The sequence below is a fragment of the Lonchura striata genome, chromosome 5, assembly GCF_046129695.1.
Source record: "Lonchura striata isolate bLonStr1 chromosome 5, bLonStr1.mat, whole genome shotgun sequence".
In the NCBI taxonomy this organism is placed as follows: Eukaryota; Metazoa; Chordata; class Aves; order Passeriformes; family Estrildidae; genus Lonchura; species Lonchura striata.
This window is the reverse complement of record NC_134607.1, coordinates 49,089,335-49,106,577: the sequence shown is the minus strand read 5'-3', so window position 1 is coordinate 49,106,577 and position 17,243 is coordinate 49,089,335. Positions and strand designations below refer to the sequence as shown.

The following is a 17,243-nucleotide window of genomic DNA, read 5'->3' as shown; positions in this document are numbered from 1 at the left end:
AAAGGCAGCTAAACAAGAGTAGCAGCATAAGGGCAAACCTCCCGACAGCCCTGAGAGCCAAGAATCTTCAAGGAGCAAACACCCATGGTGGCAACAACCCATGGTGAGGCATGGAGTACATCTGAATGGGCTGAGGCAGAACTGGATATTCGCAATCTTATCAGGAGTAAGCTACCTCAGCCAACAGGGAAGTCAAAATCCAGACCTTCCAGACAGAAGGGCCACCAGCACCCTCATGACAGCCTACATAGGGGCAGGTAACAGCTTTCTTTGAAGTTCCCCCATAAATTTAATTTTAGGCTTACACTCAGTTATGTGTAGCAACAGCCAAGGTACACATTTCATTTCTATGGAACTGTACTTTTTCTCATCACAGCAACTGTCAAGAGACTTAACTAATGCTACGCTTAACCTTTTAATTAAGATCTGTTAGGGGAAAAGAAAATTAAATCAAATGCAAACAAGTTCAAAAAGTAAACTAGTGAGGTAGATAATTTCTACCTCTCTGGTATCTACCTACTGTGCAATATTTATTGCCCCTTCTCATTAACAAGGTTATTCTGAAACATACCTTTTCCAAAAGTTCCTTATATGTTATTTTGTCTTTGGTATTTGTTACAGGACTGTCATAAATAATGGCAATTTGGTCTCCTCGTCCATTCTCAACATGACGATCTACAGCGTTGTAACAGATATTCAGCTCTCCACCTACAAACCTACAAAAGAAGTTTGAAGTATGTAATAGCTAGCCTTCCAAACTGTCTTCTTCATTTAACACATGAGAGAATTAAATTAAAAATAAATCAAATCAAATTCAAATCTCGAAACATTATACTCACTTCAGGAAGTTCTTTTTTATTCTGTAACCTCGTGATTAACTCAACAAGCTAAATATGACTATTGTTGAAAATAGAGAAGTTAAAGTAGTGTATCTTAACTGACTTAACTAAGAATTGGTCTTGGTATTATAACTTACTATGCATTAATCACTGATTTTTAAATATATGGTATCACAGAAAAAGCATGAATTCACTTAAATTAATTTGACATTATGAAAACATGCTATTATCCTACTTTGTACTGGCACACACACAAACCCTTTTCAAGAAGAACAGGTTCAGGACTCCAAATAGTCTTATTAATCCCTTGGCAATAACAGTTAAATATACAAGCATCTGTAGCTAAATGAAAGGGATTCCAAGTTATAAGATCATATGATTATAATGCATTTGACAACCCTCTTTTATATCAGTGACTCAAAATTTTCTGTAAAGTAATATGAGTCATAGCCTCTTCAATACTTAGACATTTACAGAGAACTCTTATCTTTCAATTAAAGAAAAAACATTTCACAAACTTAGGTTTCACTTTTCTAGTCATTTTACAAAGAAAAAGAAAATTCAAGTGCAGCATAATCCTCAAAGTACAAAAATACAGAAGGTACCAGATACAAAGACAATTCTATTTACTGGAAGATGACACAGTACCTATAAGTTAAAGTTTACACTAAATGATGCCCTTTTTGTTTGTTTTTGTATCTGCATGCATAGCTCTGCAGCAAAATACCAATATACAAAAAATACACAGTTGAGAGTTTCCAAAAGGTTCTATGGGGACAACTGTACAGTGGTAACATATTATTACAATGCAACTAGAAATAACATATGACCTAAAGTAACCTACTACTAGCTTTAAAAAAGTATTTCCTCCCTCACTTCTCATGTTTAGTAAAGGACTGCTCTAAATCAGGATGTTTTATATATTACTTTTATATTCATACACAGATGCTGTGGGATAGTCTTTATTGTCTAAAAATGGCAATTGTGAAATTGGGATGTTTAGGGTACAGTTATCTTACTGCAACTCCTTTACAATGCCATTAATATGGAGAAAGTGGGGGACCACCAAAGTCACAAACCATTCTGTACAAAAGTCTACAAAACCCTTCCCCAAAAAGGAAAACAATATGAACAATAAAGGATCTGAAATTGTTTCACATAATACAGAGATTACACAATACAGTTGTCTAAGATTCAGATTTTTCTACTAAATCACTGTAGGATGATATTAACAAGGGAAAACTTGGCTATGCATATTCACTTAAAATGGTCAAACATGAGCAGGCACGAGAGCTTTGCTTCTTCTAAAGACACATGGCAACATCAGCATGAATTTTTAGCAATTACTTACAAACAAGTGTGTGAAAGAACTATAACTGCAGGTTTAATCAAAAACCAAGACTATCTGGAAGGTGTGATGAGAGCTTTGTTACCCTGTTGAGGAGGAAAGAGTTCTGATAGGATCAGAAAAGCAGACATGCACTTTTTAAAATGAGAGTAGAAGCTGAATAAAATGTTAGACAATATCAGACAATTTGAGATATTATTATGCAAATTGACCTTGACACAGTTTTAAAAGTGTAAGCAACATTTGAACAGCAATCCGGGCAACATTTCCAAAATTCAAAGGGGATTATATATTGCATGTATGTCTTAGCATCAGAGGAAAAACATACGTTGCAAATTGCTCTCTGCCTGCACATGTTAGAGAAAACTGTTTCTACATTCTTAAATAAATACTTTTTTTAACCCTTTTAACTGGCATTCCGCAAGATTCCAAAATAATCTGTTCAAGTGTTTCACCAACTTCAGCATTAAAAAGATTTTTCTGTCTAATATCTAAAGACTATATTTCCCATGGTGCAAATGAAGACTGTTTTGACCTGTTTGAGGACTACTCAAGGAAGTTTTTCCTTCAACTTCTTTACCAAATTCTATGTGATTTAGAACCTAGGTCTCCATTTTGGCTTTTAGATCAAAATATTTCAATTCCATCATCCTTCTCTTGACCAACCATGCTTCATAGCTCTTATTATTTTCCATGTAGACAAAACCAGATGTTTTGTGCTGTATCAGCCACTGATGCAGTTTAGAACACTATCTGGGATTACTGCTTCAAAAATACAAGTCAGGGGATGGTGACACTGATCACTTATTTTCTGGAAATCATTTTGCATTCCACTGACATAATACTGGTATTTCCAATGGCAGAGAGTGAAGAAAATGCACTGGGACCTGTTGCAAGTTTCTATCATGCTCTTACAGTACTTAGAGAGGAAGAATTGCCTTATGCCTACATTCTAAATACAGTAACAGCCTCTTTCAACTTCTTCAATTGAAGTAGATTACACTGGAAAATATATGAAAAGCATCTGCTTCTGTACAGCTCAGGTTTTGCAACCAAAAGCAAAGGTATTGAAAAAAGAATTTATATTTTCAATCGATCTAATAAAATGTTTCCAAAAGAGGAAACAAATTCTAACTCAAGATGCACATACATGACCTTCTTAGTACTATTTTTCAGGTCCCCATAAACAGCTTCCAAGATTTCTCTGACCCAAAACTCCATTTCTACCCTGTTAAGCCAGCAAGCTATGGTTTTGGCTTGGATGCCTGGCCTCTTTCTCAGCTGAGTTCCATTATCTGTTTTCTCTTCAGCCTGTCCTCTGAAACACCCTCTTCTATGTTCTCTCTCTCTTATATTCAAAGAACTTGCCCATCTGTCACCCTGCTGAGCACACTGACTGCTGGTAACCACTTGGGATTTCAGAGGCATTAAAGTACAACAATCTATCATATACAGCCTGTTATCATTTAAAGTGAACTTAGAAAAAGAAATAAAACTGCATGTTGCACATTAAGACATTTGTTTATACAAATTTGAATTGCTTAACGTTTTATAATCCACAGAACAACAGGTACTTGGCATAAAATTACAGCCTGATGTTAAGTCTTCAGACTTGCATCTTTGTATAATACCACAGACTGGCCTGAGGTTGGAAGGGACCTGATCAGACAGGTCTGTGGCATCCCACCCTTAAGGGGAAGGCAGTACCTAAGATTCATAAATGGCTCATGGTCAAAAAGAATTGCAGAAGTCAGTGGGCCTGTAAAAATGTATGAAGTTTTATTAGTAAATTCCACACACTTTGTATGGAAATCTCTGTAAGTTAGTACCTGATAGCCTACTACAAGAACATGGCAGTGGGTTTTGGATAAAGGTAGGGTGCAAGGTAAAAGAAAGAGATGAAATAAAGAGTGGGGGAAGAGAAAAAAAACAAGAAAGAAAAGGAGATCACCAGTCCTGCTCCAGTGTTGATCCAGCTCAAAAGCCAGATGATCTGTCCAAAGACCTTAGGCACACTGGCACCTGAGCTTTGTGGAGGTACCATTCTATAGATAAGTTTCTTGTTTTCTATGCAAATTAGTTAGCATGCACGATCCATTCTTCTAGATCTTTCTGAAAATGGGTCAGAGGGCTTCAGTAGTCTTCAGCAGTCCCAATCCCTCTACAGTCCATGCCCACTTCTCAACCTTCTTCCTACCCTGTACTGCTTATCTCCAGGAGCTAGAACAAGGACATTTATCCCAGAAAAGTGCTGCCCTCCCTCTGTAGGGCCCCCTTCTCTAGCCATAGCCTGATTTTTCTTGGTATTATAATTACAAATAATCCTTGGGTGGCTCCACAGCTATCTGGCTATGGGTGTTTGAGACATAAACATTACCCCACTTATCTGCTAGGCTTCTACAAAGTCAGCCTGGACACAGTAGGCCAGGACCATGTCCAGATGACATTTAAATATCTCCAAGGACGGAGGTTCCACAACCAGCTCTGAGCCAGTGCTTAGTCACCCTCACATTAAAAAAGGGAATATGACTGCTTTAATTCGTGCTCACTGCTTCTGGTCCTCTCATTGGACATCATTGAAAAGAGTCCAGCTCTGTCTTCTGTAAAACCTCAATTCAGGTATTTGCTCACATTAACATGATAATTTCAGTTTCTGCATCCACAGAGGAGGAAAGATGCAAGTTAAAAAGTGACGCCAGAAAAGAGCTTGGAAGACAAGTCTGACTTCAGATACTGAAAATGAAATATCCACTTTTCCCTCTTGTAAGATGAAGTAAGTTCCACCTGAGAAGTAACACTTTACAAATACCTAACTCTGTTATTTTAAACAAACAAGCTTATCCTGCTCAGCAAATCAAACCACACTTGTTTGACAGAATCTGATAGCAAAACTATGCTCATTTGCATGCATAATATTCTCATTTCTTAGTCCTTCAAAAGTAACCACTGTACTGATTTCATTATACTGCTTGGGAATGCTACAGTCAATGAGCTTTTCTGGTCCTTAATCACAGGATCACAGAACCAATTAGGTTGGAAAAGACCTTAAGATCATCAAGTCCAACCATTAAACACAGTACCGCTAAGTCCACCTCTACACCTTGTCTATAAGTGCCACATCTACACAACTTTTAAGTACCTCCAGGTTTAGTAGTTCCTTCACTTTCCAGGGCAGCCTGTTCTAATGCTTGAGAACCTTTCTAGTGAGGAAGTTTTTCCTGATATGCAATATTCCTAATACCTAAAGTCCCCTGGTACAACTTGAGTCCATTCCGTCTTAAGGTCCTATCACTTGTTACTTGAGAGAAGAGGCTGAACATCACCTCGCTACAAGCCCCTTTTTTGTAGTTATAAAGAGCAATAAAGCCTCCCCTGAGCTTCCTTTTCTCCAGGCTGAACAACCTCAGCTCTCTCAGCAGCTCCTCATAGGACTTGTTCTCTACACTCTTGTCTAGACCCTAATTATGCAGGCAATCCTACCTGGACTTTCTGAATAGCGCCATGACCTTGAGATCAAAGATTCAAGGACCCTGTTCTGAATAGTGCAATGACCTTGAGATTAAAGTCACAAGTACCCTAACTATCCACTGTTACACAGTCCATTATGGCTGGGTGTTACTTATAACTTAGCTTAAGACATATAAATTTTTACTACTAGAGGAATCAAGCAATGATATCAGACATCAATACGAAACCAAATTCCACTCCACTGGCCCTATATCTTTTAATTTGCACAGATTTGAGAACTATTAATATTTTTAACTACATTTTTAGAATTATTAGCATTTTTAATCAAAAACAAGCCAGAAAAATACGAAAAGGGCAAAGACCATTGATGTACCAAATAAAGATGACCCTTATCCTACATTGCCTTGTATATTCTGCATCAGCTTCTTGAGAGAAGACCTAAGAGCATGATGTAAACTTGCTTAAAATGAGGCAAAGGTGCCTCTTGGGCACACAAAAATTTAACATTACCTTTGAGAAAGTACTGACAATCCTATTCAGTAATTTGTAAGAAGGATATCATGTTCTGTCTTAGAACAGTTCACTTCTTACTGATGTATATATTACAACGCCAGTGCCTTGCCAAACATAACCTTAACCACAACATCTAAATTATAACCTAGTTAGCCAGTATCTGAGATTAAACAATCCCAAAAGCCACAGTTTTTATACAGCTGTGTTTTCACATGCCTGACTCCCCTGGCATTTGAAGCCGGGTTTCCCATGTTCATGGCAGCCTGTTGCCAACGCAGACCCAAAAGGAGTGAGATGGGGAGCATCAGGCACACTCACCCACATCATTCAGCCACACATGGATTCACACATGCACCCGGCACACCTGCCAGAGTCCACGCTTGCATGCCGCCATCCCAACACGCTCATCGCTGCTTTTAATCATCAGCTTCAACCAAGTGTAACCATTTAACTCCAACAAGCTCCGCGGCCATCTTCAACAGCGACGGCACACCGACGATCCCAGAAAGACGCTGGGATAGCTCTGCGGTGAGCACAGGACTCCAGCCCAGCACAGCCGCAGGCCCTGGGCAGGCAGTCCTCTCTCCCGCGACAGCCGAGCTGAGCCCCTGCCCCGCCCGACCCCCGCTCGGCTCCGGGGCACTCGCCTACTCACCAGGAGCCTCTCCCCTGGCTGCTCCTCTCCAGGGTCCGGACCCAGGGCTTGTACCACTGGATCTGCTCGGCGACTTCTCCCCAGACCTTCTCGGGCTCCGCCAGGCAGGAGCGAAACACTTGGCCGTACTCGCCGAGCGCCCGGGAGGAGGCGGCGCGGCCGCGGGGGCCCGGGAGCGGGCCGGCCGCACAGGGCCGGCTGCAGCGCCGCCAGGCGCCCCCGCCCCGGCCCGCCACCGCGCCGCCGAGTTTGGGCAGCGCTGCCAGCTTGCCCAGGAAACCCATCTTCCACGGCCCTCAAGGCAGAGGGGCCGCCCTGGCTTCGCTAAGGCTCCAAAACGCCCTCGGACGGGACGGGACGGACCGGCCCGGCCCCCGGCGCCGCCGCCCCTCGGCGCTTCCGGGAGGCGGCGGAGCGGGGCGCCGCGGAGCCCGCAGCGCTTGGCGGCGGCCGAAGACGGCGGAGACCGAAAAAGGAGACCGGCGCCGCAAAGTATTTGTGACTTACGGGTCTGCGTGACTCGTAGCCAGAGTACTCCTCGAGTATTTATTTTGAAAGACATTCTCGCTTTGAGAAACTTACCAGCGATAAAATGAGACATACTGTTCGTGCCAGAAAAAAAACAAAAACAAAACCACACAAACCAAAAAAAAAGTTAATTGTGCTTTCGTGCTTTCCAGAGGGTCTCATCATCTATAGTGAATCTTCTGTTTTGCTCATTATGGCGTATGTTTAGAAATCCTTCCTGAGTTTCAGTGTGCATGATTCAGGGTGTTATAATGCACAAGTCAGCTAAGACATACACCAGCTTCAAATATTATCACTTACGAAATTATTTTAGTGCTTTAATAGGCCTATCCATTACAGATTTCTCAGGATATTCTTCCTGTAATCACCTTATAAAAATGCCATATAGCAAGGAGGTATGTATTTTATATTCATTATTAATTTAGGAACCTGTTTCCTGATTGTTGTTGAATTAGTGCAATAAGAACATAATAATTTATCACATTACAGGTAAAGGAATAAGGGATGCGAAGAAACAGACTGTGTACCCACTACAGTAGGTTTAGTACATGAAGTCAGTGTATTGTCCTGTCTCAAAATACATGAGCAGTGGAGTTCAAGTTCATCAGAAGCATTAGGTCGTCTTGAAAATCCCTAATGGTCTTTCAGCATAAAGACTGGTTGCTGCTTCTGTTTCTGAGGCCAATATAATATAATTATCTCACAGAGCTCCTCCTGGTCCATTGCTGTATGAAATACCTCAGCCTCAGTCTCCTCCCTATCTGTGTCACAATAGCATAAAGTCAATACTAAGCAGCATAATGGGATTTCCAAAAGTGCTCAAGTTAAGAATCAGAGACTTATTTCTTAAAAGAAAGTTAAAACGCAAAAAAAACTCAAGCATCTGACGGACTAAGTGGACATTTTATGAAAAGTTCCCTACTTCTACAGCATGCCAACAAAGCAATAAAATTTAAAATACATTTTTTAAAAAGAAAATGTACTTGTTCTCAAATTTAATAATTTTATTATTTTGCCCACACTTTCATCACTTTAACAGGACTTCTGCTGTCAACAGAGTTTGGTAGTCAAAGTTTTAAAATAAATAAAAATAAAGAGAAGCTTGCAGATACTGTAAACAATATTGACACCATGACAGCCCTGAAATCAGATATTGCTTCTGGATGCTCAGTAGTGCATGTATTGTACAAATATGCCTGACGAACACAACCTCCCAGTCAGGTCACACATAGTTGATCTTAGCATTTAAAAAAATATCCCCAAAATTATATTTTACATTTCCTACCTCTATAATGGGTAGTCTAATTTTGACTTAAAAGAACAATTCTGATTTAAAATTATCACAGAATCACGATTAATTTTTCGTGTGTTCCTGCTCAGAAATCATCACACACAGCCTTAGATTGATGTTCACAATCACAATATGTGGCTGAGTCCAGTGCAGTGACTGTCCACCAGAGGTGTGCAACTGGTGGATTTAACATTGTTAATCCCACTTCCCCAATTAAAAATTCTAGAGGTACATTATCTGTAGACAACAATTGTCCATTCCCAAGGAGTAATCCTTCATAGTTTTTGCCTTACAAGCGACATTCTTTGGATCACCAACACTGCCGTTGATGCCCATCTAGTTAGGAAGAGCCCTTTAGCAATTGCATGCAGCCGGCCTCTGGGTGGGGATAGCATCTGTTTCTGAGCTGGAATACCTCCCTTTTCCCTAAAGGGGAAAAAACTCTGGAGGCTAGGCGAGTTAAAATATGTAAATACATGTAACAAGCTAGTTGAACACACTAACACTGAACAAAGTAGCCTGCACTTTAAACACGTAATGTTTGAAGTGATGCCTAATATTTCTTGTGGTGTGGAAGAGCAATGCTAACTATTTTTCCACTCTATCCATAGTGTGTTTAATGTGAAGGTATAAGTGTTAAGCAAAGGAATTTGCACTGGAACAGTAAACACTGGTGTTAATTTTGAATATGTCTTACTAGAAATGCTATGCTAGAGGTGTAGGGCATACAAGTGAACTTAATAGGAAGAAGAAGTGCATTAAATTCTTATTTTAGCTAGCATCCTACTGATGGAATGCCACCTGAAGGAATGTTTCTAATGAATATCTGTGGAACATACTTCATTAATTAAACTCATCAAACCTCATACAAATAGCTAAGATAAAGAAGGGATTGCTGGTTCTCCCAACTGCATGCTATTAATTTAAGCTTCACTTATAAATACCATTAGAGCAGATTTCTGAACTCATGAGTTTTCCCTCTAAGGACATTTTTTTTTTTTTCAAAACGTGATGTTCCTGAAATCCACCTTCTACAAAGAGTTCTGAAGTAATATCAAGTTATGTGTGTAGCAATTACTCTTCGAGAAACTTTGAGAAAAAAAAAAGAGGCAGCTGTAGACTTTTTGAAGAACATATGTATGTCTCTATGCATATATCTAACAAACTATGAAACATGGCCTGGTACTCTTCTTCAATTGAAAAATATCATCTGAAGCCTTTATTTTGTTCAAAAATGATTTTTTTTCCACACAGATGCATCCTCTAGTGTAAGCTCTACATGTTTGAAGATGCACGTATCTTGAAAAGAGATTAGCAGAAAAGTATTTAAAATATCATCTCCTGTGTACAAAATGTTTTGATTGTCCTAGTACACAAGAGTTTGGTAATTCAAATTTCAGCTAGAGACCTTTTATAAGCACGAAGTTAAACTGTAGTTAAAGAATTAGTATGTACGTAAAATTACTTTGCTATGGGTCTGTACCACCTTTTGTTGAACTTTTATACTGTATCTCTCTCTAAACACTGTTAGTCTTGTATGATTATGTTTCAGGGTCCTCTATAGCACTTCCAAAAACCAAACACAGTCAGAGTTTTCTAAAATATGCAATGATATGCAGAGTTAAGTTCAAGCCAAAATAAAATTTTCTGTTTCCATGCTGAAAGGTGATGGAAATAGTATCAATAACCACCACTTTCTATGGCACATAAGTAGATATAGTTATTAGGCCAATTTAATATCCAGTCTTAGAATATTAAATATATCACAGCATTTTTGAAATCTATTAAAACTTTTGTACAAAATTCTAAATAATTAGATAATTGCTTGAAAAAAATGTCCATGTTCAATCACCCCTCTGTCCACCAGGGAGCTGAGAATTCATGTCTTTCTGTATATTTTTGTCTCTGACAATGAGACAATGAGGGTTTGGTGTGCTGGGAGAGAAATGATGAGGACTTAGAAAAACACTAGAACATCTGTCTCTGCAGACAGAAGCCACTTTTTATATACTTCTGGAAAGTGCTGAAATCAAAGTCTGACTCAATCCTTGTGAAAATGAGTTTGAGATCCTCTGGGGTGAAAATGTGATTCTAGTTTCAGTTATTACTGATGTTATCATTTGGTTACTCCCTGAGGAGGTCTTACAGTTCAGAACAGTCTATATATATATATATATATATATTTTTTTTTTTTTTTTTTTTTTTTTTTTGTCCAGACCTATGTTCTTTTTCTGAAAGTATCTTGGGCTTTGAAAATGTGAGAAACAAAACCAGATAGATAATTTAAAGATTCCTTAATTTAAAAACAAACCAAAACCAAACAATCTAAAAACAAACTAAAATCAAAACAACAAAAAAAAAACCAGCTAAAATAAACAACTCCACATTATGTCACCTAACAAATCAAGGCTATGAAAGCAAAACATTTCATGCAAAAGCAAAATTTATGATAAGTTCTTCAGTATTTAGCCATGCTAGAGGAAAGAGTCCATGGTAAATTCCTTGTAGAATTTTGGCTTCTGTTTTGCATTTCTGCTGTTGGGGATTTAAATTGCAAACCCAATGTAATTTTTATGAAGACTGCTGTTGAACTTTGATTTTTAGGGAATCCATGTCCCTGAGCTGCCCAGATTCCTGAAAGTGTTAATTACTGTTTATTTGTCTCTACAAGAGTAAAATTTGCAGTTTTCTCCAATGCTATTCCCATTTCTTTCATATGCCTCTACCACTGTTTTCCAGGTGACTGCAACAGAACCATCACAGGCAAAAGGACTGTTATTACAAAACTTTCCAATTTAAGTATATATACTTTGAAGGGGACTAAAGGACTTCAGGCACTGACGTTCTTATTGATGTTTCTTTTGAACTTGATAACAAAAATAACCATGGATTTCGCAATTTATTTTTTTACCCAGAAAATTGTCTTTTTCACAGAACTATTAAAAATTCCATTACCCTCAATCTAAGTGTTAGTGTTAATGTCAGTATTGTCATAAAAATAATTTTTTAATTACCTGTTATATAAATATTTCTTATCAACAAAATTTTCTGAAATAGATAGTACAGCCCAAGGAGTATGAAGAAGTTAAGCAGTACTGGAAGAACTCCATGATTAAAAATTACAATGACAATAAGTCCTATTTTCAACCTTCAATGACTATGATAAAACAGAAAAGCTGATTTTACCCAGAATATCTAGGCTTGACTAGACCAAAGGTACACTGATCCTGTTTTCTTTCTTGGAGGGGTGAAGAGGGAGAGGGGAGATAAAGCTTGCATGCAGGTAAAGATGAAAATTAAAAAAACGCGAAACAACATATGCTTAAAATTTTCAAAACAATACCTAAAATTTAGTACTGAGCTGCTTTCACACTCAAAGCTCTGAATTTCACATGAGAGCTCTGTGTGCACAAAGAGAGCAGAACTTGCATTGTTGGATGGGCTAAAGACACATCAGACACTCTGAGGAGCACAGAGTGAAGTTGGCACAGCTTTAGAATTTATCTCATTTTTTGTCACACCCCTTTGCAAGAAGCTGTCAGTCTCATTGCCAGGGCAGCAGACTTGGCTAGGAGCTTTGCCCATCATCAATTATCATATCAAAATGCACAGAAAGGCCTCTTTTTCTATAACTGACTTCAACTTAATCTGCTCCATTTCTGGTCGTGTCTTGGAGTTTCATTCTTGCAATCCCATTCTCAACAGTTGCTGGATTTTGTTCTTGTGACATATTTCATTATCCTTATTCCACTACATGACTATTCACTTTATGACAAGAAGAGTTAATGTTCAAACACTGTGGTGATGTGCTGGTTTAGTTCATCTGCAGAATTGTCTTGCAAACAAACAAGAAATTGACACCTAAATTGACTAAGTACTATTTTAATAATATATTTCATTGCAACTGTCTTTTATTACTGTGTGCTATATTTTTAAGCATGCAGGATCATCCAGAGCTGTACAACAAATAATTCTGTGACTTTTTTGAATGATCCCACTTTTGAGTAGCTCTGACTGGTAAAGAACAGATGAAATTTCACAGCAGTTTAGGGAAGAAATAGTAGCTGTCACTCAGTTTGCCCCAAATAACATCAATAATAATCTCTGAAAATAGCTTTTTCTATAGCTCATCTTACAAATTAGCATGTCACAGGATTCCTGAAGAATCTAAATAAGAAAAATAGGCATGATTTCAGGCCCAAGAATATTGTATAAAGCAGAAAAAGTCTTACTGGTAAGCCAGCAGCAAAACTGTGTGCCCAAATGCATTTAGTTAAACATTCAAGTCCACATTTTCTCATGGCCTCATTCTTTTATGAATGGAATGGGCTGCCAGATGTTCACATTTGCACCCTCAGAAATCCAATTACAGAAGTAAATTCCTAGAGTAACTTTAGATTGCAAGGTAAAATTTAAATTCAGTAAATTTAGGCCAAAAGTCATTGATTACAACAGAGCAAAGACTACATGCCCAAGATACTCTCTTTTTTTTTTCTTTCTTTCTTTCTTTTTATGTCTTACTAGTTATTTTTACCAGCGTAAAATGAATACAGTAGATTCATGGAGACTAACCCAGCTTTTCACAAATCAAGGAGAAATTCTATGTCATAGGCAATGAAGAACCTACTGCCATCATGATAACTACTGAAAGCTCTGGAAAAAAGACAAAACAAATTTCTCTGTTAAAGCAGTGTCATTGAAGTGGATGTCAATGAGGCAGACATAAAAAGTTGAAACCTGGTCATTTGCCTTACCATTGCTGTCCTATTTTTCTACTCCAATCACCCTGAAATTTACTCATTTTAAGGGTCAAAGGAAGGAATTTCAACATGTATACTGCATGTTCAAGTATTTGCTCACTTCTGTTATGGGAAAGGAGTGAATGATTTATGTGTATGTGTTTTAGGTAGCGTACAAAATTAAATCTTCAGGATTTATTTTTCCATAATAGCTTTAGGGGACTTATACCCAATATTTCTGCTCACTAGAGTAGTTGGGTTAGTTATAAACCTATAGGACATTAATCTTGTTCTTCCTCAGTTATCCAATGTGTTTATTTGGAATTATCTAACAAATTATATTTTATTGTGTAATTTAATAGCCGATGCTAAATATCCCTTTTATTGGAAAGATATATCTGTCTAGTGAGAGAGCCATGTAACTGTTACCACAGACTTTCAGAAGACTGAATTCACTAATATTTGTGTGAAATGTTTAGATATTCATTACAGAGGACAGCTTAATCATCAAATACGAGCCTGGGAATTTGTTATAATTTTAGAAACAAGTCTTATGGGCTACACCCAAACATTGTTTTATTGGGTGTCAAACCCCAAAGAACCCGTTTAAATTGTTGTGTTTATGTATAATGGTCTCTAGAAACTAGACTCTAAAGTCTGATTTCTTGGCCTCTGGGAATATTATGCTAGCAAAACCAATGTCCAGGTTCTGTATCTTGTGGTGAATATAAACAAATTCTAGTAAAAGCTGAGTCTTTACTTTTCAAATAGACTTGGGTTTCATCTCATAAAAATTTTACATGTCCTCATTAACAGCTGAAAATTATTTTTATATGCAGTTAATGCTTTGATATTTAAAAAAGTCTCTTGTAAAAAGCCACCCTGAAGGATGCCTCTCCCTCTGTGGAACACTATGGTATTTCATACGAAAATAAAAAAAGCATCCTTTCTTGTAACTATTGGAAAATCCAGATGGAATCTTCTGTAAAATTCAATTCCCAAAAAGCTGACCTATTTTTTCACAGATAGCATATTTAATGAAAGAAATAAATTCACAGCATCCTGTTTTTTCTGTAACATTATTTGCTCACTCTTTACACCATTTATGCCTTGCTCTTTGTCTTCTTTCCTTTTGGTTAGATAATAGAAAAATGTAGAAATCAAAAGCTAAAACCCTCTAATTCTAGCACTAACAGACCAAATAATAGATAAAACACCATTAATAAAATAGAAAAAAATTGCTATTTCTGCTTAATAACTGCGCCATAGCCAAATATCACAAGGTTCATTATTAATAATTATACAAATCTAGACCCTGTGAGCTACACAATCACTGACCAACCCAAACTACCTCGTACATTGTAAGGAAGATCTTACTATAAAGAGTGTGAAATTATTGTGGATATTTTTCCAAGTCTTCTTTGACCAGCCATTAGTTTCTATTTCTGGTAATCAAGAATTCTGAACACTAGGAAAAATGATGAATTACCAGTTCAAGTCTCCTTCCAAAGCTAACAGCATGGCTTAAATAGGTTAACATTTTTAGGACAACTATCATAAGATTTTCTGTTCTATCACTACTTAGTTTGTTATGGGCTATTACCAATCTTAAAAATATTCACATCCAAGAATCCTCTTGTATAGGAAAACATTCAAATTACATACATTTTTTTACATTCTAGTAGTGCAACAGGCTGACTAAACAGAAAGAATAGTAAAAGATATGGATAAATTTAAAGAACTAAATTAATTTAAAATAAATTAATTAGAGAAAAAAATTCTGCTCCAAAAAGTTTTTCTGATATTTTTTGGCATTAACAGTCTTATTTTCTTAGGACTTCCAAACATAAGAACAAAATGTCTCAATATCAACCAGCAGATTTATTTCCAGCTGTCTGATCAGGATGTGTTAGGATCATGACCAGTTCTCTCTGATTTTTATGTCAATACCTGTAGTGCTAGTTCAAGCAACAGAGCTGTCTAGATCAAACAGCTGAATAACAATGATCATCCTCAGCCTTAGTCCTCAGTAAAAGGCTAAAGATAATTCCATTGTAATTTCAATTATGATTTTCATCTTCATATGCTGAATATTTTCTGCATACACTTTTAAGGCTTTAGAATTTTTTCAAGGTTTCGTCTAGAACTATAAACATTTTGCAAATGCATGTTTTAATAAGGAAAAGAAAGGTGTTGTAATATGGAGAGTAAAAACAAGTGGCAAAATCTCAAGTACTGATTTTCTTACTAACTTGTTTGCATGTTACTAAAGAAAAAATTCCTTCATTATGACATGTCTTCAAAATATTTTCAATATAATTTTAGTTTCTTTCTGTACTTTCATATCAAAAGGATCAGGCAGTGTAACTTAAAAAAATAAATAAATAAAAAAGAAAAGCGAACTCTGGTATAACTTTAAGCAATCCTAACTCAGATTTTCATCCTTTGTCAGGAACTTTAGACAGAAGCTGTCCTTTGTCAGCCTCAAGCAGCTCCAGCCCACACTTCTCTCCTAGTTACCATTGCTAACCTGTGCAGTGTCGGAGTCCAGAGTTCTCCTTGTTCTCCTTGTCCTCCATGTCTTGGTGTGATAGTGACACTTTTCTATTGGCCTAGGACAGGAACACACTGTCCAACATAGATTTTAGGTATTGGTACGGGCACTGTAAACATAGTACACGTCATTTTGAGTATATAATGTGGGAGACGCCTGGGGCTGGAAGGAGACTGCCATGGCTTCTGTACTAGCTGGACCTCGGCAGGTCAGAGAGAAGCTATTATAGATAAGAAAAAAGAAACAACCTTGAAAACTTGGCTTCACATATTCCAGACCTTTTCTACAGAGGCCAGGCTAGGGAAAAAAGGACTTTCACACTGTTGGGGTCTTGCCAAGGGGATAGGAGGAGGAAGAATAAGACTAATTTTGTTGTCCAGAGATAGGACAATAACTTGGAGATAGGAGCTGGATTTGCACTCTAGGCTTAACTCTCAGGATTATTTTGCAGAATTGGAAAATTATTGAGTTTGAAAGGCACCTCTGTAGGGGAACTAGTCCAAACCTCCTGCACAAGCTAGGCCACCTGGAGTCCAGATTACTTTTGAATATCTTCAATTATGTGCTAGTGCTCAGTCACCTTCACAGTAAAGAAACATTTCACGATCTTTGAAATCAGCTGTGTTAGAGTTTGTGCCCACTGTACCTGGACACCACTGAAAAGAACATGGCTCCATCCTTCCCTGAGGTGGAGGTGAGACTGACCAGCCTGTAGTTCCCTGGGTACTCTTCCTTACACTTTTTGAAGTGACATTTGCTTTCTGGCAGTCCTTGGCCATTTCTCCCAGTTGCCATGACTGATCAAAGATTGTCAAGAGTGGCCTTATGATGACATTAGCAATCTTCCTCAGCACTTTTGGGTGCATCCCATCAGGTCCCATGGATTTATTAACTGCTTAAGGATTCTCTGACCTGATCTTCTTCCACTAAGGGTGCATCTTCCTTGCCCCAGACTTTTTCCATGGTGTCTGAAACCTGGGATTGCTGATGGACAGTCTTGCTAGTAAAGACTGAGACAAATAGGACATTTAGTACCTTTGCCTTTCCATGCTGCGTGTAAGCAGGTTCCCTGTCTCTTTGAGCAATGGATCCAATACTTTCCCTATTCGTCATTTTCTTGAAGCCCTTTTTGTTGTTTTTGACATTCCTAGCCAGATTCAATTACATTTGGGCTTTAGCTTTCCAAACTTCATGCCTTGGATGCTTGGAAAATATTTCTGTTACCTTTTACCTGTCCTTCCTTCTACCTTCTCTATACTTCCTTTTTGTGTTTTGAGTTTGGCTTTGTTCATCCACATAAGACTCATG

At 37.8% G+C, this 17,243-nt stretch overlaps 1 protein-coding gene across 2 annotated transcripts in view; it reads right to left on the bottom strand.

Moving 5' to 3' along the window:
• ACSS3 (acyl-CoA synthetase short chain family member 3) overlaps window positions 1-7,206 on the bottom strand; it is a 67,206-nt gene extending 60,000 nt beyond the window's left edge. The window contains exons 1-2 of one of the 2 annotated variants that reach the window (XM_077783546.1): window positions 6,824-7,206; window positions 572-716 (exon numbers count right to left, since the gene is read on the bottom strand). In XM_077783546.1, coding sequence (XP_077639672.1) covers window positions 572-716; window positions 6,824-7,107 — 429 coding nt within the window. In that variant the 5' untranslated portion in view covers window positions 7,108-7,206. Of the gene's footprint in view, window positions 1-571; window positions 717-6,823 lie in introns of those variants that run through there. The other variant, XM_021528055.2, reaches the window with a different exon arrangement.
• Window positions 7,207-17,243: the final 10,037 nt, after the last annotated feature.